The sequence below is a fragment of the Cynocephalus volans genome, chromosome X, assembly GCF_027409185.1.
Source record: "Cynocephalus volans isolate mCynVol1 chromosome X, mCynVol1.pri, whole genome shotgun sequence".
In the NCBI taxonomy this organism is placed as follows: domain Eukaryota; kingdom Metazoa; phylum Chordata; class Mammalia; order Dermoptera; family Cynocephalidae; genus Cynocephalus; species Cynocephalus volans.
Window position 1 is genome coordinate 117,858,616 of NC_084478.1, and position 25,132 is coordinate 117,883,747.

The window sequence follows — 25,132 nt, forward strand, 5'->3', positions numbered from 1 at the left end:
TGGAATGCTAGGTCTCCCTTCTCCCACATCTAAAGTAATATTTGTCGTGAGCCTCCTTCCTAGGGGCAGGGCATATCTGTAAGATGAATGAGATCATTTCTGTAAATCCTTTGGTATGTTTTATTCACATGTAATAAAAACCACCACTTAGAGCTAGGAGATAAAGAAGAAAGAAAGACCACAGTGGTGCATTGGATTTGCAGAGGGAGAGAACATACCTAGGGATACAAAGTGGAGTGGGGATAGGGGGATGGGGTGGGAGGTAGGGGATAATTTAGAGGATAATTGGGTGGGGAACATGGGGTATAATCACAATTTGTGTAATGGACATACTGCCAGTATGGATCTGGCCATCACATCTTAGGCACGCATGGTGACAATTTGCTTTGTAACCCATGAATATTCATAACCAATAAAACAAAACATTAAGAAAAATGCCACCACTTAGGTATACTTCACATTAAGAAAACCAAATATATAAAAATTCAATATATATTATTATTATTATTTTTTTTTTTTTTTTTTTTTGTCCTTTTCGTGACCGGCACTCAGCCAGTGAGTGCACCGGCCAGTCCTATATAGGATCCGAACCCGCGGCGGGAGCGTCGCAGCGCTCCCAGCGCCGCACTCTACCAAGTGCGCCACGGGCTCGGCCCAATATATATTATTATTAAAGAATCTTTCCAAACTCCCCTAGGCATAGGCCATTAATAATGGGATTCAATTTACCCAAATTCGATTCATGCCCAACTTTTTCAGAACACACCAATCATATAGGAAAGCACTTAGCACATTGCCTTGTACCTACTCGGTAATCAGTACTTATTCATTGACTCCTTGATCAGTTAGGCAAAGTGTATCTGTACTGGGACATCTTAACTCTGACGTGACAAAGATCAGGTTTTCCCCAGAGACAGAGAACTCACCAGCCCTCTGTTCTTTTTCCAGTCCCCCAAATCTGCCTTTATCAGTGCTGCGAAGAAGGCCAAGCTGAGGTCCAAACCTGTGAAGGTCCGATTTTCTGAGCAGGTGGCAGTTGGAGAAACAGATGCAGTAAGTGCATGCAGCCTTGGCTCCCTCTCCTCAGCCCTTGGCCAAAATCAGCCTGGCTGTCTGAGGTCTTGCTCTGGGGCTCCTCATAGAGTGGGAGGATCCTGGGGCTGTCGGTGGCTGGATAGTGAATGAAGAGGAGTGTGTGGCATCCAGAGAGGCCCTGAGCATTGCGGGGAGAAGGAATGTGTATGGATTCCCTCAGAATCTTCCTGGTGCATAGAGAAATTTCTGTCCCTAGCACAACAGCTTACTGTCAGAGCAAGGGCTCCATAGTGGCTACTTGATAGAAGCAGGAAGGAAGTAGTGGTTTTCTGAAGATCCAAGAAACAAGTGGCTAATGAAACTGAGCACTCTTCACATTTAAGTGATCCTTAACATCTTGACTGGAGAAAACTGTGCGTTGATGGGTGAAGCTGCCTAGGGGAAGTGATACCGGAAGTTTTTATTAGGCACCTGCTGTGTTCCCAGCACCACAGGGGATGCAAAATAAATACCTGTTCCCTGCCACTGGATAGTTTTCAGTGATGCTGGGGAACAAGTGGTTCAGATTGAGACAATATAGAATCCACCGCTGGCTGATACCCTTTTGAGGAGCAGGTAATGTTTGACAGCTCATGCCATACAGCTGCCAATTTGGTGGGTCCTGGCCAGCCCTCACTGCTTTGTGGGGCTTGCATGTAGTCAGCTCTCTGCTCCAGATGTGCAGATGGGAAGAGGTGGGTGGAAAGCAGAGACATGTGCAGTAAGCAGTCATGGATTCCAGACCAGAGCCCCCCAGGAATCTGTGGAAATTGGTGGTATCCTGGCAGGGGTGGAGGCTGAGGGAGCTGGAACTAACAGGCACATGTGTGCTTTTGCAGGCTCTGGCAGCCTGGGCTGTCAGGGGGCCATTGGCATGTACGTACTGAGGCACAGCTGCAGTTGCTGAGAGAAGATAGCAGGCCCAGACTGAGAGGGAAATCAGCAGGATGCCAGGCACATCTATAGTTCTTTGAGGCAGAGCCACTCAGAAGAAGAGATAAAAGACACAGGTGTCTTCCATCTCCATTTCTCTGTCTCTCATCCCCAAACTCAGCCCATGCCCTTCTCCATCCCTGGATGAGTGAGGCTAGGAGGCCCAGGGGACCATAGGACCCCACTGAGCAAGCAGTCTGAATAATTAGGGGTTGAGATCCATGTCAATTCTAGCAGAAAAGGTTGAAGAGAAGCTGGGGCTGGTGAGCAGAGATGAAAGGAAGCAGTATGTAGTCTCTGCAGATCAGGGTGAAGCAGGCCCTGAGGTCCCCGAGTCACTAAGAGGACATTTGTGTCCTGAGCCCCTAAAAACTCAGAGGACATATGGCTTGAATTTGCATCCTGTCCCAACACAATATTGCAGAGTAATCAACGAAGGCCAGGCCATCCAGTGAAGAAATCCCTCTCTCACCCCCTCTTCCCCACTCTCCCCACCCCTTTCCCTCCCTTCCTTACCCTCTCCTCCCCTCCCCTCCTGTCCCTCCTCTCTCTTCCCTTTTTCCCCTCCTTTTTTCTCCCCTCTCTTCCTCTCCCACTCTCCCTCCTGCACTCTCTCCTTTCTCGACCATGACTCCCCTCTCCCTACTTCACAGCTGGCCACAGGCAGAATCAAGCCCCGCTCCAGTCCAATCTGAATGCAAATGCCCCAGAGTAGCTAGGACCCACCCAGAGTTACTTCTCTCTCTCCTGGATAGGCTACCAGGCATAGTATGAGGCTCTTGCCTGGAGAGAGACAGACATCAATCTTCCAACTCCAGCTGTGCTCAGGAAATTACCTGGTGTCACGTCAGCACCCCTGCACTGCCACCACTGCCAGTGTGGGCCATAGCAGCCGCACTACTAGCCAGGACCTGGGGAGTCCAGACCCAGTGACTGGGCTTGTCCTATTATCCCTTTCCCTTCGTGTTCCAAGGCTTTATTAAGCAGCCAGAGAAAAAATAAATCCTGTGGGCGTTGCTTGCCAACTCTATTTTTAAGCAAAATCAATTAAGTAATTATCTGAGTCCAACCCAGTGTGCTAAATAAAACCTGCCACTGCTGAGTATCATCAGCCTGGGGATCCGGGGCCTCTGGGCTTTGCAGGAGCGAAGCATGTTGGGACCAGGAGAGAACCAGGGAATCCCACTTTTCCAGCTTTATATTCCATTGTTTCGCACCTTGGCTTGACCCCAGCCACGCTTGACTCCTGACTCCCCACCACCGCCAACCATACTCCAACCCCAGAGGACTTGCTCGTTCCTGTTTTCATGCTCTGTCTGTGACAGTCCCTAGATCTGGACTGTTCTCTTCTGGCTTCTCTAATAATCCACACCCACTATCTTCTTCAAAGTCAAAATCCAATTCGTCCTATCTGGAAAACCTTAACCATCTTGTTGGTTTGTTTGGGTTTTATAATATGCGTTTATGCCAGGCCACTATAACTAGAGTGCAAAACTGGACTGAGGTCCTTCCTCTCTTTGCTGTATCCCTCATGGGGGCTTAGTATACTGCTAGGCATACAGCAGAGGCTCAATGAATGCCCACTGAATTAAGGAATCTGGCTTTCCGTGCAGTTTTTCAGTTCCTGTAGAACTGATGATGTTGGCCCAGGGATACAGGATCCTCCTGATGAGTCTAATCATTCAAGTGAGCACATATTAAGCACCCACTGCTTGTTCATTCAGCAGCCATTTATTAAGCACCAACTGTGTGCCAGGAACAACTCTGTTCAGTGTCGGGACTATGAAGATGAATAGGACATGGTTGTTGTGCTCTGAGTTCACTGATTGTGAAAGACAAGTATTCTTCAAAAATGTGATAAGAGCACTAAGAGGGGTGTGTATAAATTGCTGTAAGAACACATGGGAAGACTAGGTCTAAGTATCTGATGATATTGGATTGAGACTTTACAGAGTAGATATTTGAACTGTGTTTTGAAGGATGAATAGGAGTTTGCCAAGGAGGGAAAAAGGAAGGCAGAGGGAACAGCCTTTATTTAATGAATTTTTTTTTGAGAACTTAACATGCCACTCTATAAAGAAACCCCTGGGCTAGGAAAACTTTTGCTAGGGAGTTATCAGAAGCTCAGAAATGGGCCTGGCCAGTGGTTTTCAACCAGGGTCTGTACTGCCCACTCCTAGAGAGCTTTTGGAAATGTTTGAGGGTGTTTTGGGTCATTCTGATAATTTGGTGTACTACTGGCATTTAATGTCTCAGGGTCAGAGATGCTAAGTGTCCTACAGGGCGTGGGATGGTCCCTGAATGTTGAATCATCGGAAGTATGGAGGTATGAAAGAGGCCTGGGAGGTATGAAAGAGGTACTGGGAATTTGGAGACACGACTCTGGAGAGGTAGGCCGGGGTCAGGTCAGAAAGAGCCTGGGATGCCACGAGAGAAGGGGAATGGCAGGACGGGGAAGTGATCTTGGCTTGTGAAGGGCCTGGTAGAAAGGGAAGTATCGGGAGATAAGACCAGGTGAGTGAAGTGGGCTCCAAGGAGGACTTCCATCAGCTCTTAAGGGTGTGTGTGGGCCAAGCACTGCTCTAAGCTGTGAAGCTTTGAATCACAGTAGAATGCTGATGCACCGTGATGCATGAAGGGTGAACTTTTGATGTAGCCCCATGTTTTCTTGGGGAATTTGGTTCTGGTCTCCATGTGACGTTATTATTGATCTGCTTTTTTCTGTCTCTTTATCCTCCCACGCCTTTGGTTCCCTGGCTCCTTCACCTTCTCTCTCTTCCTTTCCACACCCCTCCTCTGACTTCCTTCCTTCTAAATGAGCCCCTTTCCTTGACCTTTCCCTGCCTGTGCACAGAAAATGATGAGGAAAGAAGCTCTCCTCCTTATCCCCAACGTCCTGAAGGTTTTCTTAGAAAATGGGCAGATCAAGTCATTCACGTTTGATGGCCGGACCACTGTTAAGGTACATACAGAGTCTCCTCTCTCACGTCAGCATTGCCCTCTCCAGAGTGCCCACAGCCATTTGTTCCATGTTCCTCTGCGTCTGCATACAGCTGCTTGCTGCTGGAGCAAAATGGCCTTCCCATGATTGTGAGGACAAGACCACAAAACCACACAGTCCTCAGAGGAGGGTGGTGGTGGAAATTTGCATGCCCAACTGTGTGCTAGTAATTGTAAAAATGTGTGTATGCATGTGTGGGTACGTGGGTGCACATCTACTTGTGAACTGCTTTGTATTTGTGTTACACAGGGTCCTTCAGGACTCTTAGGAACTAAGGAATGTGAAGATCATTAAACCACTTATAAAGCAAAAGGGATTTATATTGATACAATAACACCTACGCAAGTTTGCACACAGAAATAAGCAAATGCAATCTCTTGGGAGATTAGCTTAGCCATGCCTTGCTTTTTAAATAACAACTAGCTCTTAAGCACTGAACCAAGATTTGAAAAGTCCAGCCACAGCCCCTTCAGTTATTCTTTCACAGGAATAGCAATTACTGAACTGTGATCCTTAACAGCTTAGCCAGGCATCTAAAAGTCACAGTGATTCTCTTAGTCCTGAGGAGTAGAGGTGATGATATGATTAACCCCCAGATTCACTCTGCTCTGGGACAGAAATATCCTTTTCTGCTTCTTCTGTACTCTCTCCAGAAAGAAAATGCCATCCCCAGAATGAATGTTTTAATGCAACCAGTTCTGCCCAAAACTGCTGGGCAGCTCCAGTACCTACCCAGAAAACCTACCTAGGCCCACAGGTGTCCTGTGGTTCCCACACTGGGACCAAGACAGCCCTATAAATAAAGAACCCCTGGGCCAAGAAACTTTTGCTAAGACGGCTTATCAGGTGCTCAGAAATAGGCCTTGCCAATAGTTTTCAACCAGGGTTGGTACTGCCCACCCCTAGAGAGCTTTTGGAAATGTCACGGAGTGTTTTGGGTCATCCCAATGATTTGGTGTGCTACTGGCATTCAGTATCAGGATCAGAGATGCTAAATGTTCTGCAGGGAGTGAGACAGTCCATGATGATGAAGAATTGTCCTGCCCAAAGTGCCAGTAGCACCCTGGTTATAATACCCTGTGCCTCAACCATGTTGATTGAACCAGGAATTTCTCTGGAAAGCTTAGGCCTGGGTGGGTATACCCTAGAGTGCCGTGGGGTGGTCTCTTGGCTATCAAAGGTCTCAGGCTATGGGAGGCATTGAAATGGAACTAGGCCACCCAGGGGGTGTCAAAATATCCCTCATCCAGATGTGGCTGTCTCTTTGTGTTGTCAGAATCCTCCTTGGAGTTTATTCATGGGTTGGTATGAGTAGATTCTGTCTCCACACTGGAGCATTTACTGCCCTCTCTTTTCCCTGGGAAGCTTCTCACAGGTTCTCCCACCTCATGTCTTCAGCACCCTTGCAGCTTCCAGGTAGCCCCGGCCTTCCAGGACAGCAGTGTTCCCCTTGCTCATGATCTCAGTGTGTCTTCGGGAAGGGTGCACTGGCTAGTGATTGAAACTTTGACAGGCTGCCAAGCCACTTGTCCCAGAGAGGTACCTGAGTGAATTGACAGCCTGGCACAGGGGCCGTTACACTTGTAACACCAGTTGGCAATCACCAGCTTGGCCGTCCACAATCCCAGTGCAGCCGAACTGCAAAGAAAATCTCATCTGTCCCTGACAGAGCTCCGGCAACACTGGCGCCTTTGTGACTACTTGGATAAAACAAAGAGATGCTCTCAAGTACCCACTGATTTCCAGCCTGACATTTGAAAAGCTGAACGTCTTTCAGTGTTCAATGAGGGGCTTGTTTGGCAGCCCTGGCTGTAAGGGAGAGTCACATTCCCAAGCCTGCTTCCTTCTGGCCTTTGGGATCTTAGAGATGCTGATTCTGTGAACACACACACACCAGAGATCAGTGTATAAGCTGAAGTCACAGCAAATAGATGGCAGAAGTCTCAAAACTGACATTTGGACAGCCCCCACCGATATGTTTCCAGACACCCTTCCATTAAAAGTAGGGCAGCAGAGCAGACACAGCCCAGAAGTAGTCAGATTTATGACTGTACACAAGATGCGTGACATAGTTCCTCTGCATAGACACATTTTTCAAGTTGCTAAATTGATCGTCTATAAAAGCCAGCTACAGTCAAAAATGAACATTTTTCCAGTAATTCAAGTCATTTGATTTAGCTTACGAATCTGGAAGTAGCATACTTTTTAATCATATAAATGTGGCCTTTGCTTTTGTTAATTCTTAGGTAGACAGTTGACACAAATCTGAGCGGACATTCGGACTGATGAGAGACATGAGGAAAGAACCAGCATAGTGCCTGGCACTTAGCAAGTGCTCGGGAAAGAATCTGCTGAATGGCAGGAGCGAGGGAGGGAGGGTGGGACACAACCTTCTTTTGCCATATGTCTGGCCAGGCAAAATTCAGAAACACCTACCTTCACCCCTGCACCTTTGGTGTTTCCCCAGGGCCCAGGCCTCTGAGCAGCACTCACGGGCCACTTTAGTCATCTCGGAGCACAGTGCCGGGGCTACCATAAAGGCTGGTGTCTCGGCCCTCTCCCCAGGACTATCTTTCTTGGTGTACAATCCCCCCCCCGCCCCCCCCATGTTTGGTGCTTAGAAAAACAAAGCCGGAACAGATCTCCCTCTCAAGGCTCTTTTTCCTTTCACAGGATGTGATGGTGACATTACAGGACCGTCTTTCCCTGAGGTACATTGAGCACTTTGCTCTTGTCCTTGAATATGCCGGGCCAGAACAGAATCACAAGTTTCTGCTTCTCCAGGACAAGCAGCCCCTGGCTTATGTAAGTAACTCCTTTATCTTGGCTTGATAGCTTTGCATGTGGCCTTTACTAGAAAAGAGGACCCAAGGCACTCCCTGTCTGGAAAATTCATAATGATTTGCTCAGCCAGCTCCCAGCAGTCACAGTGCTCACCCAAGGTCAGTACTACCCACCTCCAGAAGGCTTTTGGCACTGCTCTTTGTGACCTAAGAAGGGTGTGAAGATCATTACTCTTGGTCTCTAGTGGGGAGAGCATGGGGTGGTGAGTCACAGCATGGCACCCGGAATGCTGAGTTGAAGGGCAGTGGTGAGTCTCCTGTCTCCTAGAAACCCTACCTGCTAGACTTTTCTGCCTTCTGAGAGGAAACTTAGCCTTCTGGATGAAGGCTGTAATATGGAAGGTTCAGGGAATGGAATCTAGTGAGAGTAGGGCAAGTGAGAGTGAGAAATGGGGCTGAGGAGGGCCAAGAATAGGCAGCATGTCACCCCACATGACCTCCCAAGGTAGAGTAGGGAAAAGTGTCTGATATTCCTAGCCCTTGCCATATGGAAGAAGGCTGGGGAAATCCATGATTGCTGTATAGCATTTCACCAACACTGAAACACCAAGAAGTGTCAGAGAGACAACTAGGGCCAGTCAGTATTCCCAGGTAGGGTGGGAAAGAGTTAGAGAGGAACAGTTGGGAAGAAATACCTTTTCAGAGCCTACATGGAAGCTGAACAAAAACCAAAATCAAGCATAAAAACAACAAAGAAAGAATTTTTGCAAAGAAAGAATCTTCTAGTTCAGCTCTCAGCCAAATGCAATCCAGAGACTCACACGAGGGAAGGAAGGGCTGTGGGTGTTCTGCCTGAGGGAGGCCTAAGCGCCCCACCCCCCAACCCCCAAGCAGCCCTTTGAATCCAATTGGTCTCTTGTTCCAAATGAGATTTTAAATTTTTTTATTATGAGAAATTTCAAACATACACAAAGTAGAGGGAATATAGTATAATGAACCTGATTACCCATCCCCAGCTTCAGTTACCAATATATTGCCGACTTGTTTCATCTGTACCTTAAACGGGATTTTCAGTCTTTGATTTGGCTTCTAATCAGCAACTTACTCTGTTTAAGGCTGAGCTCCCCTGCCCCATAGCAAGAAAAGAGTCTGAGAAGTTCCCAGGAGTCCTCTCTTCCTACCTAGTGTCTTGGGCCTTAAGACTCAATTGTTGATAAAGGTCATGTCCTGGAAAAGTGATTTTAAAATTCCAGTTACTTTGGGTCAGAAGGGCAGAAAAGACCTGGCTCCTCATCATTTTCCTCTAAGGTTGATTGGAATCACCAAGTGGGAGAGTGGGAAACAACAGTCTAGCTCTGCCCCAAGCCCCATCTTAAGGAACCACTGAGCTGACTGCCCTCCACCCCAGCCATTGATTTCAGACATCTTTTCCCCTCACCTCTCATCTCTGGGATTCAGGTGGTGCAGCGGACACACTATCACGGAATGAAATGCCTCTTCCGAATAAGCTTTTTTCCCAAAGACCCTGTGGAGCTGCTGCGTCGGGATCCTGCTGCTTTCGAGTATCTGTACATCCAGGTACAGTCTGGCTTGGGGATACATAGACAGACAGACCAGTGGACAAACAGGCAGGGCAGGCTGTCCTGTCGTGACAATGAAGTTGTGATGTATGTTTTTCCAACCTCTGGGTAGCTCTGAAGGCCCTTTTCTTTTCTGCTACCATTGTAGGCCATGGCCAAAGCGGTGGGTCTGGTGACCTGAGCTGACTGTGGCTGAGCTGAGATCTACACAGATCTCATCAGTTTTCAAGAACAAGCAACCCCAGTAACTCTGGCACCCTCACAGGATCCCAAGGTCTCACTAGCCCATTTGGGTTTTAGGGGGTCCCAACCCCTAATACCTAGCTCCAGTAGGGAGATGATTCCCAATTCAGTTCCTCCGGAAATATTTACTGAGCACTTACCCCGGGCCAGGCCCTATGCTGGGTGCTGGCAATCAGAGGTGAACAAAGAACTGTCCCAAGTCACTAAAGCTCATATGTGTACAAATATATATGACAGTGGCAGGGTGCAGTGTCAATGAGGGCACCCAGGAAGCAGTTTGCCAACTCTTCTTGGGAAAGTGACAGTGAAGGCTTCACAGAGGAAATGATACACACAAGCGCTAAGCCTTGAAGGATGAGTGGAAGTTTGCTGTGTAGAGAGATGGACTGGAGGGGACATATTCTAAGCAAAGGGTCTTGCATTTACGAAGGCTTGGTGGCATGAAACAGCATAGCATGATGAGAGAACTGCAAGTGATTTATTAGAGCTGGAGTATGGGATATGAGGTAAGGAACAGTAGGAAATGAAGTTAGAGAGACAGGAAGCAGGTGATAAAAGGCTTTTACTAGGCCTTAGCATGAACAGGCTTTATGATTGAAGCCGGGAAGTGGTTCTGAGTGGTCCCTGGACCAGTAGCAGCAGCATCAACTGGGAAATTGTTAGAGATGCAAATTCTTGGGTCCCAGCCCAGTCCTACTGAATCAGAAACTCTGGAGTTAGAGCCCAGCACTATGCATTTTAACAAGCCCTCCAGGGGATTCTGCTGCCCGAAGGACTATGAGAACCAGTGCTTTAGGACAGTGGTTCTTAATCCTAGCTATACACTAGAATTATCTGGGAAGCTCTGGAAAAAAAAAATGCTGTGCCCCACCCAAGACTGATTAAATTAAAATCTGTGGAGTGGGGTCCAAACATTGGTAGTTTTTAAAATTTTTCAGGTGATTCTAATTTGCAGCCAAGGTAAAGAAATTCTGCTGGAGGGTAGGAGCACAGAAATGATGAAAGGAGAATAGTCTGGTCAGGTGATCAGTTTTCAAAAGATCACACTCAGTGCCAAGGAGGTACACCAGCTAGGGAGCTATGGCAGTTATCCAGAGGAGAAATGATGAGGACCAGAACCAGGGCCATGATGGGGTGGGGTGGTGGGGAGGCGGAAGGAGTCAAGAGAGATTTAAAAGGTAAAATCGACAGGCTTTGACTTGAGTGTCTGGTAGAAGTGGTATCATTCTCCAAGTTAGGGAAAACAGACAGTAGAATAAGTTTGGAGGAAAGATTTTGGGTGTGTTGACTTTTAGGTGTCCATAGGACATACTCAGAACTTGATGAGAGAAAAAACCTCAGACTTCATCTGTCTCTGATGGTGATACCTGGGGATGTACTATGAGAGGACATACTCAGAACTTGATGAGAGAAAAAACCTCAGACTTCATCTGTCTCTGATGGTGATACCTGGGGATGTACTATGAGACATCGTGGTTGTCCTTTTTGCCCCTTCTCAAACAGCCTCAGGTTCCTTTACCAACCCTCTAGCAGGCAATGAATTGTGGTTGCCCTATGAATTTTATAAGTGTAGTTCTCATTTGGTTTGTCCTGAATTTCTCCATTCAAGCTTTCAGGTTGGTTCTAATATTTTGGAATTTGGTGACAAGACCCTGTCCACCCTATCTCTCCCCTTCGTGATGATCTAGACTTCAGCTATACTCCTTCTTTTTTATATTTAACAGCTTTATTGGGGTCTAATTAACACACAACAAACTGCACATGTATAAAGTACACAATATGATCAGTTTTGACATATGTTAATACTCATGAAACCATCACCAGAATCAAAATATTGAACATATCCAACACCCTTAAAAATTTCCTCAGGCCCCATTGTAATTCATCTCCCAGTTCCAGACAACCACTGCCCTGGTTTCTGTCACTATACATTAGTTTGCATTTTCTAGAGTTCTGTATAAACAAAATTATATAGAATGTACACTTATTTTGGTCTGGCTTATTTAGCTTGGCATAATAATTTTGAGATCCATCCATGTTTTTGCATGTATTAATAGTTGATTCTATTTTATTGTCAAGTAGTAGTCCACGGTATGGATGTCCCAGAATTTCCTTTATCAGTTCACCTGGTAATGGACATTTGAGTTGCTTCCAGGTTTTGGCTCTTACAAATGAAGCTTCTATGAACATTCATGTACAAGTTTTTGTTTGGACATATGCTTTCTTTTCTCTTGGGTAAATACCTATGAATGGAATGGCTTGATAATATGGTAGATCTGTCTTTCTTTAATTTTTTTGAAGAAACTCCAATACTGTTTTCCAAAGTGGTTGTCCCATCTTACATTCCTACCAGCCATGTATAAGAATTCCAGTTTCTCCACATTCTGATCAGCACTTGGTATTGTCAGTATTTTTTAACTTTAGTCATTCTAATAGTGCATAGTGGTATCTCATTGTGGTTTTCATTTGCATTTCCCTAATGAGTAATGATGTTGAACATCTTTGCACGTGTTTATTTGCAGTTATTCATCTTCTTTAGTGAAGTGTCTATTCAAATCTTTTGTCCATTTTTTTATTGGGTTGTTTTCTTATTATCGAGTTTTGAGAGTTCTTTATATATTCTGAATACAAGTTGTTTGTTGGATATGTTATTTGCAATGATTTTCTCCCACTTTGTGGCTTGTCTTTTCAGTCTCTAAACAGTGTATTTCACAGAGCAAACGTTTGAATTTTGATGAAGTCCAATTTGCCAATTTGTTCTTTTATGGATGGTGCTTTTTAGTGTCATATCTAAGAAATCTTTGACTAACCTAAAGTCACAAAGATTATCTCCTATTTTATTTCTAGAAGTTTTATCATTTTAATTTTTATTGGGATTGTGTTGAATCTGTAGATTGATTTGGGGAGAACTGACATGTAACAATATTGAGTCTTACAACCCATGAACACAACATTTCTACATTTATTTAGGTCATCTTTAATTTTTTCCAGAAGTGTTTTATAGTTTGCAGTGTACAGGTCTATCACATATTTTGTCAGATCTATCCCAAATTATTTGATGCTACTGTAAATGATTTTGACTTTTAATTTTCAATTGTTTATTGCTAGCATATTTAAATACAATTGATTTTTGTATATTGACTTTATATCCCGCAGCCTTGCTAAACTCACTTATTCGTTCTAATGGTTTTTTGTAGTTTCCATTGGATTTTCTACATAGGTGATCATTGATGAAGTATTCCTTTTCCTCTCTCTCTTACACTATAACAATACCACCACAACTCTCTAGTCCTTTAGCCCATCTTGGTTCCACCTCGACAAAGCTAACCAAGGCTGGCTCATTGGTAGCTGGGCTCTGACACTCAGGGTTATTGTAACTTTGGGGGTTATCATACCCTTAGCCAGTAGTTCCAGGGGACCCACTCTAGGATAGGAGAGGAAAGATTGATTCACCAATGTTTTTGTCCTTCAAACCCTAAGGAGTAGAATGTCTTCCCTATCCCTGAAATCCCTCTCTCACCCTGGGCTTCTGGGCCAGAGCCCTATGGAGAGTCCCTCCCAATGTCTCTCTTACTTTGTTCCCATCTGAGCTAGTAGAGGAGCATTGTATGGCTAGGGGGTGAGTATAGACCCCTGAGAAAAGATGGGAGTATCTCTCGTAACAGAAGGAAAGAAGGGAGTGGTGCCATGTCTCACTTCCACAGTGAACTGGACTTTCTGCCCACTTGTGCCTTGCCATTGTGTGCACCTGTCACTGAGAAGAAGGTTGTCCAGTATCTGCTGAATGAAGCAAATAGTGTCTCAGAGACCCAAGGCTCCTCTGTTGTGTCTTCCCCAAGGGCAGCACCTTCCTCTTGCCCTTGATTGAGCATGCCTTACTGGCACCATGATTCTTTTCTGTGATGTATGGGGGGTGGGGAGGGAATGTTTCCCTTAACTGACCAGTTTGGACTGCCCTCTCTCACAGAGTCGGAATGATGTTATTCGAGAACGCTTCGGAATGGACCCCAAGCCAGAGATGCTTTTGGGCCTTGCTGCCCTCCACATCTATATCACTGTCTCTGCCACTCGACCTAGTCAGAAGATCTCGCTCAAGAATGTGGAGTGAGTTTTCTGGGGCCCTTCAGGATGGGGGCAAATAGCTGTGTAGGGAGAAGGTACAGTAGTTGGGCTATGCTGTACTTTTCAGAAATGCAGGGCCTGGGAGGGAGTGAGAATCAGAGTCCCTCACACCTAGAGCATGACGCCCTAGGGCGACAGCTTCTACTAAGAACTGTGGCCCATGTTATTTTCCTGTCCCCATCCCTCTCTCTTTCTCCCAATCTCTATTCCTCTATCTCTGCCTTTCAGATTCAGTCCTTTTCTGTGTTACCATCTTCCTCTCTCTGTCCCACATTGTCTCTCTCACTAATCTCTTACTTTTCTTCCACTTTTAGGAAGGAGTGGGGCCTGGAACCCTTTCTTCCCCCCTCCCTCCTGCAGGGCATCAAAGAGAAGAACCTCCGGAAATCTCTCTCTCAGCAACTGAAGGCTCATCAAACGCATCCTTCCAGCGGCACCAAGGTACCCAGAGTAGGTCATTGGGCGCTGTGCTCAGGCACTTGTGGCCATAAGGGAATCCTTTGACTCGGGTGTACATCCAGCTTGGCTGGGTATGGGGGCAGTTATGGAGAGGAGTTTTCCCCAAGCCTGAGCCTCTCCTGGAGACGGCTTAGTGGTGTATCACTGACAGAGCTCAGGGTCCTCAAAGCAAAGGGGCCAAGATACAGGAGGAGATAATTCTTGGATCCTTTCACCAATTAGTCAGTGCTGATTGAGCACCTGTCATATGCAAAGCATTGGACCCTGGAGATGCACATGTTTTCCATGGAAATGACTGCTCTGTCCCTCATTAGCGTTCTAGTTCGTCAGTCCTGGGATATGGAATTCTGGGAGATAAAAGCTCAGCCCAAGCGACAAGGCCTGACCTGAAGAATGGGTCACTGGGAGCGTGTGGAGGGCTCAGGTCACTGCTGCTCTGTCCTCCACCTTCTAGTCCTCTGAGGGACTCTCACTCCTTGCTTCCCCCTTCTTAGGCTTGTAAGGCTCAGTCTGCTTGTGCTTCCTGCCCAAGAGGCAGGAGGGTGGTGAGAAGCATTAGATTCAGCATGCAGACATAGAAACAATCGCCCCCATATATATTCCACCCATTCCAAATTCCTTGCTTTACCAACTAGCTTCTCTTTTAAGATGCAAATTTCCCCAGAGAGTTAAGCCATTCTCCCACCTTGCTGTGCATATTTAATCAGATTGTTTTCTTTGCAGCTGAGAGCACTGGTGCTCACCACCAACTCCTCAGCTAACATTTTTTTTGAGGCACCCAGCACTGGGGCTGGAGACAAAAAGATGAAGAAGGCCTGGTTCTGGCCAGCCCTTGAGTCAGGCACAGTGTAGTGGGGAAAAACAATAGTCAGTCCCAACACAGTGTGATAGGCGTGGGTGCTCCAGACGCAGGGAGGAGAACACCCAGCCCAGCAGAGGGAGGTGGAAAAGGCCAGGAATTCGTGCATTTGATGCCAGAGCCAGGTCCTGAAGGACAGACAGATAGGAGTTTGTCTAGCTGAGCCAGTGGGGGTGAGTAGTGAGAGAAAGATTTTCCCAGGCAGTGAGATCATCTGTACAAAGGCCCAGAGATATGAGAAATGCTGATGCAAGGAAAGAAATGCAAATAGTTCAGCATAAGCAAGTACAGAGAATGCAAGGTGGAGTGGGGGGGGGGCAAGAAAGGAGGCCGGAGAGGTTGGCAGGGGCCAGTTCACGGAGGGCCTTGTGTGGTGTGGAGAGGAGTTGTACTTCAGGCTGTAGGCAGCCGGAAGCTATCGAAAGGTTTCAGCAGGAAGCTGACATGACTGAATTTATGTTTTAGGATGCTCCCTCAAACAGCGTGTGGAGGCAGTTGAGGGAAAAGAGTGTCAGTGCTGAAGGTAGCCTGGCTGTCACCCTGACAGGTGGAAATGTCGAGGCAATGACTGTGGGCCTAGAGTAGAGAGATGGATAGGTGGGACAGGGAGTTAGGGGGTAGAATCAAGGTGATTTGGTGAGTGGTGGCCTTCAGATGAGAGGATGAAGGAAGAGTCCAGTGTGATTCACAAGTTTGTGGCTCGATTGCCTGGGGGATGCCGCTAGAGACCAGGAGTGCCAGGCGAAAAACGGGCTTGGGACTTAGGGGTGCTCAGTATTAAAGGTATTGAGTGGGACTCCCCAGCTGGGGATGGCCAGTGTCTAAGTGGCTCTGGGGGTCTCAAAGATCTCAGGAGAGAGGTATAGATTAGGTGGGGTACCAGAGTTGGGGAAAAGTGTTGGAATTAAGCCAAGAACAAAATGAATAAGCTGGGTACTTTAGAGACAAGAATCAGCAGGTAGAAGGATTTAGAAAGAGAGATGAGATGCTAGAGATAAGAGCTGTCCAAACTGGAGCCTGCGGCAGTTTTCCCAAGCTCTCTTTGCACTCCGGCAGTGGAGCTTGCTGATTAGTCCTAGAATGTTGAGACTCCTCTTTGAAAACACAGGTTTGCTTTTCTGTGCTTCTCAGGCTTCTCATATTTCTGGGTGGGTTGTTTCCACAGGGCTCTGCAGTTCAGGCAAAGCTCCAGTACCTTCGAATTCTGAACGAACTTCCGACCTTCACGGGCGTTTTGTTCAACACTGTGGGCCTGGTCAGTTGGGTGGGGGGGTGGGGGAAGGGGGCCTTTGTTGTCGCTTGTCCTTGGGTGGGGGGACCGGATGGGCAAATATTTCTAGAGGCCTTCTTTCCTCCTCTTCCTCCTTCTACCTCTCCCCTCTGTGGTGCTCTGGCCCTGCCTCTGGTAAAATGGGAAAGTAGGAGGAGATATTTGTTTTCAGGACCCTTTTGTGTTTCCCTCCTTCTTTATCAGGGGTTAGCAAATGTTTTCTGTAAAGGACTAGATAGTAAATATTTTAGGCTTTGCAGGCAGCCATATGGATCTTTGTGGCAGCTACTCAGCCCTGCTGTCTATCGGAAGCAGCCATAGACAATGCATAAGCAAATGCACGTGGCTGTGTGCCAATAAACTCTTTCTTCACAGGCATGAAAATTTGAATTTCGTGTAATTTTCACGTCACAAAATATGGTTCTTTTGATTTTTTTTTCCAACCATTTAAAAATGTAAAATCCATTCTTAGTTCATGGGCCATACAAAAACAGGTGGTGGGCTGGATCTGGCCCATGAGCCACAGTTTGCCACAGTTTGCCAGCCCCTTACACACGTTCCTGCTATCCCCTACCCCATTTCCTGAATCCCTACATTTCCCCTGCCTTCTCAGCACTTCCACTGCAGTCACAACGCTCAGGGGCAGGGCACAGCTGGTTCCACCACTAAGACTGTGCCCCAGGCTAGTTTACTATGGTGGAAGGAAATTCAAATCATCTTGCTGATTGGATCCAGGTGCATGTCATGCTCTGGGAAACACACTGTCATGCTAGCACAGCACGCTGGTGGAAAGCAGCTTATCAAAGTGTCTATAGGAATGCAAGAGGTTCCTCCGGGTGATGCTAATGGCAGGGAATGGGCCCGGCAACTGGCTCAGGATCAGGCTTGATTGCTCCAAGGAATCTGTCAGCACCACTTAAGGGAATCTAGTCTGTCAGGCCTAGAGGTAGCCGTTTATATACTGGGATTTGCAGAACAGTGAAAGCCCAATGTTCCCTCCCTCCACCCCACATACCCTCAGATCTCTTGCTCCCACCTGCCACTGGGTGGCTGTTGGTGGGGAGAGGGTAAAGACTAGACACAGGATGCTGCCTGGTCAGACACATCACTGGGTGGGGACCTTGAGCAGCAACAGATGGAAAGTCCCTGGGGCTTGGCAGGGGAGGGTACTCCAAAGACACCAGAACAAATCTTACCTACTTCGTGATTTTGCTAGAGCCAGCCCTGCTGCTGCCCACTTAACTCAACCTGCTGCTAAACCTAGGGTGTCCATTTCATCTGATGATCTGGTGCCCTGCCCCAAGAACAGGGAGCGTCCCAGAGCATTTTCCCCTCAGGGTGGTTCTCCTGTCATGGCACTGGGTCCCAGACATTTCCAACCCCCATCCCCCTACCCCCAGCAGAGCCAGTCCAATGCATGTTTTCTATTTTCTCTTCCCGCCTTCTCTCTCCACCTCCTCCACCCTTTGTTTTATAAACGGTGCCTGCCACGCTTGGGCAACAGGATGAAAAGCAGTCAGCCACCACTCTCTTGGTGGGACCCCGTCACGGCATCAGCCATGTTATTGACCTCAAAACCAACCTCACCACTGTGCTGTCCGAGTTCAGCAAGATCAGCAAGATCCAGCTGTTCCGGGAGAACCAGGGCGTGGCCCGGGTGGAGACCAGCATCATGGATGCCAAGGTAAGCCCTGCTTTGGGGGACCACTTCTGTCCAGGAATAGGCCTTGGGAATAGAAGAAGTAAACTTGAGAGACAGCTTGAACCCTTTAGGTGAGGTTCAATGATTCTGAAGTGGTTCAGACCCTGGGCCCTTTGGGCTCATCTTTCTGTTCCTTCTCAACCCTCTGGGACATGCTGTTTTGATCATATAAGAAGGTCAGCCAGCAGTAGGGAAGGCTGGCGAGTGTCATATCAACCCACAAAAGTTTTTCAGCACAGGGCAGGGGAATTGGAGAACTTGGAGCTACCCCCAGCCCATTGCTTTCCAGTTGTTCTCATATCATAGCATACAGAGAAAACTATAATCACCTGAAACACTGGGGTAAATGGGAGTAGGCGCAGAGACTCTGGCAACCCCAAGCCTTGCCTGGCTGCTGCAGAGGCTGAAAGGATGACTATGTTGGCTCATCTCTACCGTTTGTGTGTGCACACCGGTTGGGGAGCCCTGCCATAGGCACACACACCTTGAATCAGGGAGGAAGAGGTGTCTGAGCATGTGGACAGAACTGATGGGACCTGGGAAGAGAGGGTGCAGGCAGAGCCTTGTTCGTATTTCACCTCTCATAGTACAGCTCTTCTGGAACCTTAGAACCTTTCCCATAGATCAGCTCCTTCGGAACTGGCAAGCAGTTGTCGCCTGTGCAAAGTCTGGCACCCGTGGCCAGCCGCCCTCCTGACAGCTCTCCTGTTTGAATACCAGTGACCAGTGTGGGTGGGGGGCAGGCCTGCCTGCCAACTGGCGGAAGCTCTTAGAGGAGGTACAACGTTCCTTTCTTAAAGGATTTCCCAGGGGGAGATGTTGTTAGCAGATTAAGAGGTGGAGTGTTTGCTGTTCCTAAAAGAGCAAATTATTTATTTTTGTATTTGTGAAACCCAGAAAGCTTTAATATGTTCATTCTTCCACCTGTGATTCACAGGATTCCCATTGGTTTAGGAATCTGCTTGGAGCAGATGCCAATTGGCTTGTGGCTGCTTCCTCAGCCAGTGGTTGCTGCCTTCCTCAGATGTTGTTGGGTAAAAAGCCAAATGGACTGGTAAGGAAGGGGGAGGAGAGACAAGACATGCAGAGGAAATGTGGCTTCCTGAGAAATGAAAGAGGTTTAAAATAGAGAAGCAGCTTTCCAGCTGAGTCTCCTTCAGTGTTCTACAAGTGATTCTCAGCACTGGCTGCACAATAGAATCTCCTTGAGAGCTTTTAAAAAACACAGATGCCTGGGTCCTACTTCCAGAGATTATGACTCCATTGGTCGGGGGCTGCCGCCTGGGCATCAGGACTTATTTATTTTCCCAGTTCCCCAGGTGATTTTGCAGCACAACCAGTTTGAGAATGTACAGGTTTGAGACCTATATGACCAGAGATCTGGGAGGAAATAGGCCAAGCAGGGGGTCGGTGGGTGCTGCCTAAGTGAGGAGTGCTATGCTTATTTCTAGGAGTGATCCAGCCACAACTGTGGGCATGAATGCTGCCCTGGAGGGTCTGCACTCTTAGTGGGGAGACTAGACTCACAAAGACGCATGACCTGCCTTAAAAAACCATCAGAACACATATAGAGCTCTGGAATCAGACAGACCAGGTTTAGATCCCAGCTTTACCACTTCCTATCTGTGTGGCCTTGAGAAAGTATCTTAACCTCACTGAACCTTGATTCCCTCAACTGCAGAATGGAGCATGTATCTCAAAATGTTGTTGTCAGGATTAAATGAGAAAATGTAAATAAAATGTCTTAGTAGACTGCCTGGCACATAGTAAGTCCTCAGCAAATGAGCTCTGTTATTTTCTGAAAAGCAAAAGATCAGTAAAGAAAAAATAATATGAAACAAATGTTATAGATCAGTGTGGTGTGGAACACAGAACAAAACAACAGGAAGGAGTTAATCAGAACTGGCTTTCCACAAGAGTGTGTTTCGAGCTGGATCGTGAAGTGATAGGCATGAATTAGCGGAGAGAAGTGGGATGTGTTCAAAGGCAAGAAACAAGCACAGAAATAAGTAAGCCATATGTGCAGGTTGATAAGCATAGTTGCTTGGCTGGAGAGGAGAATACAAGAAAAGAGATCAGAAAGATTGGGGGTGGGCAGAACAAGTTGGTTAAAAGCCTTGAAGGCCAGTCAGGAATTTAGATTCCATGTGGTAGAATTGTGGGAATCCACTGTAGGTCCTTGAACAGAGGGGTGACAGAACAAAAGCTGACTTGGACCAAGGTGCAGGATGGGTGGGAGTAAGGCTAGTACGAAGCCAGGGAGGCAAGAAGGGGATCGTGGTACTAGTCCAGGAGTGAAGCGATAAGGGCCTGTGCTGTTGGAACCACAGTGGTAATAAGAAAGAAAGAGCAGATGTGGGGTCATGAAGATGTGCATGCATTTCCTCCCCCACATCCCTGTCCTGCACATGCAATGTACATGTCTTATCAGATCTAACCCTACTGTCCTCTGTCTTTATGCCAAGTGCACTGAGGAACAGTGCTACGTGTGCAGCAGAGGTGAGATAGAGAACATAGTGGTGGAAGGAAAAGAGGCAGATTGAGGGAGAAAAAAGATCAAGGTTTCAATCTCACAGTCATTTAGTATGAATTTACTGTTGCTAGGAAGCATGTTAAACACAATGGGGGATAGTCAGATAAAGAAAGAACCATGGCTCCTTGCCCTCAAGAAGTTTCCCATCTTGTGGAAAAGAAATGCACAAATACATGGCAGACCAAAGGAGGTCCCATAGGAGACATACAAAGAGATTGTTAGGGAGTACAGAGGAGGACAAAATTCTGGCTGGGAGTATTAAGGAAGGCTGCTTCCTGGAGGTACTTTATATCAGCAATATTTGTGGTTACTGAGAGGTGCCTCTGGGAAGGAGTGGGGAGCAGAGGGTTTGGGAAGCTCCTTACTGGAGAATGGCTTCCCTGGCTTAGTAGGTGTCTACGTATGGGATCAGTGGTGTGCTGGAGGCAGCTCGCACAGGTGCATCAGAGCCAGTTGGGCACATCTCTCCCAACTCTGCATTCAGTGACATCACATTGAGAGCTTGAAAGCAGCCATGGCGGGAGTATGTACACCAGGGAAATTTGCAAACGCTACAAATCAGGACTGGAAAGAACTGGTTATGAAACGCTTATCAGCATGCTACTGCCCAGGGTACACTGAAGAAAGGCTATCTGAATTTCCTGAACAGGGGACATGGAAGTTAGAAACCAGACTTGAGCCATTTCTCCCTAGATATGCCACTCTGGTCTGGGAATATTCTGGGAGGGCCTGGTGGAACTAAGATTATTCATTTAAAGCAGTTCTCAGCCCTGACTGCACGTTAGAATCATGTAGAGATTTAAAACTCAGTGGATGCCCAGGCTCTTCATCCCAGACCATTTAAATCAGAATTTCTGGGGGTGAAGCCCAGGGGCATATAGTCTTTACCACTTCCCAGGTGATTCTAATGTGCATCTGGTCTGAGAACCACTGCCTTAAGTGACATTCTGCCTTGCCCCCAAATTAGCCTTTCCCAGTGCTGTGGAGGCAAGAATCCAAATGTTCTAGTCCCCTGGGACTCAAGGACCATCCTCATGTACCCTTGCCTTTCCAGGCCCCTGGATTCCCATCCTTTTCCGGATTCAGGGATGCTAGAATGAGCCGAGGCTAACCCAATGCCAATCCCCTCCCTAATTGGCGTCCCAAAGTGCTGAGTGTCTTAGAGCTCACAGAGCACCCCAGGAGGGAGATGCAGCTGGAGCATGTCAAATTAATCCCCGCTGTACCTTCTCCTGCTGGCTTATGCCTCAAATTCCATTCTCCTTATCTTGTTTTCCATTTGAAGGTGGCCTGGGCATATTTAGTTACAGTTTTCACTCAGCTCATTTGCTTGTAGTGGAGCGAACATGAGGTAGTGTTCAAATATCTTCTGCAAAAGACATTAGTCTGGGACTGAGACATCACTGGGCCATCACCATACTCCCTACCACAGAAGCACATACAGGGTGGGGGGTGTGGAGAAACTATCACAGGAACGTCCCAAGGGATCTCTTGTGGTCCAGTATGTCTCCTAGTCTTGTGTTTAAGTTTTATTGCTTTAGTACTTTCTGTAGGGACAACCATTACATTAAACATCCTGATCATTAAAATAAAATGTTGTTTTTGAAGGTTTCTAAGAACCTTGTCCAACCTCTTTGCTTGCCTGCTTTTGATTTGATTTTTACCCCTGCTGGCAAAAAGCGCGTCTGTGTTTTTTACAAGCCATATTTGGCCCATGCTGGGGCCCAGGTGGCTGTCTGGGGATGCCGGGGAGAGGCTCCTGATGTTCTCTGCTGTGCTGTGCTGAGTCAGCTGGGGATGTGCTTGGCCCTCTCTGGGTGCAGGAGTCTGCCTTCCTGCTGTTTCATTACCAACATCTGGTTATATTGGGGGTAAAAGGGGAAAGTGAAATGAAGTCAGTTAAGTCAGTCAGCCAATCAGTAGCCTCTAATCGGTAATTCTTTCTATTGGCCAGCCAGCCAGGTAGCTAAGTGATCAGCGCAAGGCTCTTAGGCATTCTGCCTGCCCTGCAGCCAGCTTGTCAGCCAGGACCTGAGTGAGTCTGACTGCCCTACAGTCAGCCAGCCAGCCATCAGTTTGTCCATCAGTCAGCCAGCCACTCAGCCTGTGCTCTGGTCAAATGGTCCCTTACCCTATTTGTTAGCCAATGCCATTTCCTCAGAGAAGCTTTTTCCAGCTTCTAAAATCAAATTAGTCACACGTGCACATATTCACACATACACCACTCCAGGACATTCTGTGTTCTGTTAGCTCTCTGTATTTTTTCTTCATAGTGCTTATCACACCTTGTAGTCATAGTCATTGGTGTGATTGTTTGGTTTATGTCTCATTTCCAGCTAGATTATAAGCTCCACGAGGGCAGGTATTGGGTTGGCCCTGTTCGGGAATGAATAGATGTATCTCTCAGTCAGTTGTGCTCTCCATGAGGCATCTGGCCACTTTGTAGCAGCTTGCAGGGTGGACAGAGTGGGGCACAGGAGCATTTCAGCCAGAGGGAACAGCATAGTTAAGGTATGAAGGTATGAAAGAACATGATGAACTTTAAATATGTGTCATTGCTGGAGCAGAAGGACAGTGATGGGAGGGACAGTGATGGGAGGAGGGCATGGGCAGAGTTAATGTGAGATATGGTTGGAGATACAGTTTGAGTCCAGGGCCTGAAGGGCTTTGTGTGCCATTGTAAGGCAGTTGGATTTTATCGTATAGGTGATGAGCTATTGAAGATTTTAAATGACAATGAGACTTGTGCTTTAGAAGGACCCCTCAGGCAATAATATGGAGGTGAAGTGAAGGGAAGTGGGTAGAGACTGGAGGCAAACAGGCCAGTCAGAAGGCTATTGGAGGTCCTTAGGTTAGTGTGTCTCAACCTTATCCATATCATGAGAAAATGTCACAATTTGCATGACAAAACATAAGCACAGGAGGCATACATACATACACAGATGAGGCAGCTTGTGGCCAGAGACAACAGGACCCAGAGGCTAAGAGGCTCAGTATCTCAGCACACTTGTCACCCATTCACACATACCTTGAGAAGTTTGGGTCTGGCAGGAAGATGATGAGGGCCTGAATTAAAGTGATGGCAGTAGGGATGGCTGTGGTGGCTGTGAGTGCTCCCGAGAAGCCTACTGAGTCTTGGGCCCCCATAGTAATGGTGGTCACAGCCATCCACACCCAAACCTCTATGGATCCTTCTGCCACTGGTGGCAGGGGTGAGGCGGGAAGGGGTATCTGACCTCCTCCAACATGTCCACCCCCTTTGTCTTTGTTGTACACAACATAGACCATTCTGTTGTGACTGAGAAGCATTCATTAGCTGGAGGTACAAAATCCCTCTGCCCCTTCCTAATGATGATTTAAAAGTAACATCATATTCCTAGTCCCTTTCTCACTGAAGAAAAGAGCCATGGTTCCTCAGGATAAAGACTGTTCCCTTTTCCTCCCAATGGTACTGCATGAACTCCATCGGAGCCTCACTAGCTGGCTGCATATAGGGCATAGTCCAAATGCCTTGCTGTGGCACGCATTGTAATTGGAATACAACAGCTACTAGACAAGTTAACATAGTATTTGATCCAGCACACGACTGTGTGGTAAAGACATAGCACTGTGTCATTTCTGAGCTAGGAAAAGAGTTCAAGGGGGGAACAGACCAGAGATGTTGATTTTCGAATCCCCGGCAGAGAGGTGAAAGCTGACACCCTGATGGAGAAAAATTGCGGGATGCAGACTGAGCCTACAGGGCATAGATAGAGTGGGGAGGTTGCATAAGAGCTAGACAAAGAGAGAGATGGAAATGGTCAGAGAATACAGTGTCACCTCACAGAAACAGAAGCCAAGAGAATTCCCAGAAGAGAAGGCAATAACTTTTGGCAAACTAACAAGTTGAGAGGTGTGATGAATGAATACAATTACCCCCAGCTGGAAAGAAGTTCTACTTGTAGATCAGATGGCAAAGTAGAGCCCATGAGCCAAGTCTGACCCACCATCTGTTCCTGTAAATAAAGTTTTATTAGAACACAGTCACATCCATTTGTTTAGTTAACAGACTATCTATGGTTCTTTTCACACTGCAATGGTAGAGTTGTTGCAACAGAATCTTTGTGGCCCACGAGGCCTAAAATACTTACTGTCTAGCTCTTTACAGAAAAAGTGTGCTGATCCGTGGTCTACACTGTATATAAAAACATTCAGCTCAAGGTATGTATTGGGATCCTGGGAGGTAGCAAAGAAAACTGGTACAACTTCAGCGAATAGCTAAGTTGGTTTGGATTCAGAACTATTCCCAAGGTGGTGATGATACAGCCAAAAAATTCTAATTTAGTCGGTGACCAAGTTCTATCAAGTCTTCATTATGTCTCTTCCTTTTTACTGGAATGGCTACTACCCTTGTGGAGGCCCTAATTTCCTCTCACCTGAACTATTACAGTAGCCTCCTCACTGGTCAGAGAAGGGTCTCATTCCTTCCTCTTAATTCTTAATACCTAGTCTGGGAACCCCACAAAGGTTGTGGTGACCCATAGCCCTGTGGCTCTCTCTTTAGCCTGTCTTCAGTGGTCTTTATCTGGAGACA

General features: G+C 46.9%; 1 protein-coding gene across 1 annotated transcript in view; it reads left to right on the forward strand.

Moving 5' to 3' along the window:
• FRMPD3 (FERM and PDZ domain containing 3) overlaps nucleotides 1-25,132 on the forward strand; it is a 61,910-nt gene that overhangs the window by 18,621 nt on the left and 18,157 nt on the right. Inside the window, exons 6-13 of the mRNA XM_063084437.1 lie at nucleotides 949-1,053; nucleotides 4,862-4,969; nucleotides 7,682-7,813; nucleotides 9,250-9,369; nucleotides 13,582-13,718; nucleotides 14,051-14,177; nucleotides 16,220-16,309; nucleotides 17,829-18,008. Of these exons, the coding sequence (XP_062940507.1) occupies nucleotides 949-1,053; nucleotides 4,862-4,969; nucleotides 7,682-7,813; nucleotides 9,250-9,369; nucleotides 13,582-13,718; nucleotides 14,051-14,177; nucleotides 16,220-16,309; nucleotides 17,829-18,008 (999 nt within the window). The remainder of the gene's footprint in view (nucleotides 1-948; nucleotides 1,054-4,861; nucleotides 4,970-7,681; nucleotides 7,814-9,249; nucleotides 9,370-13,581; nucleotides 13,719-14,050; nucleotides 14,178-16,219; nucleotides 16,310-17,828; nucleotides 18,009-25,132) is intronic.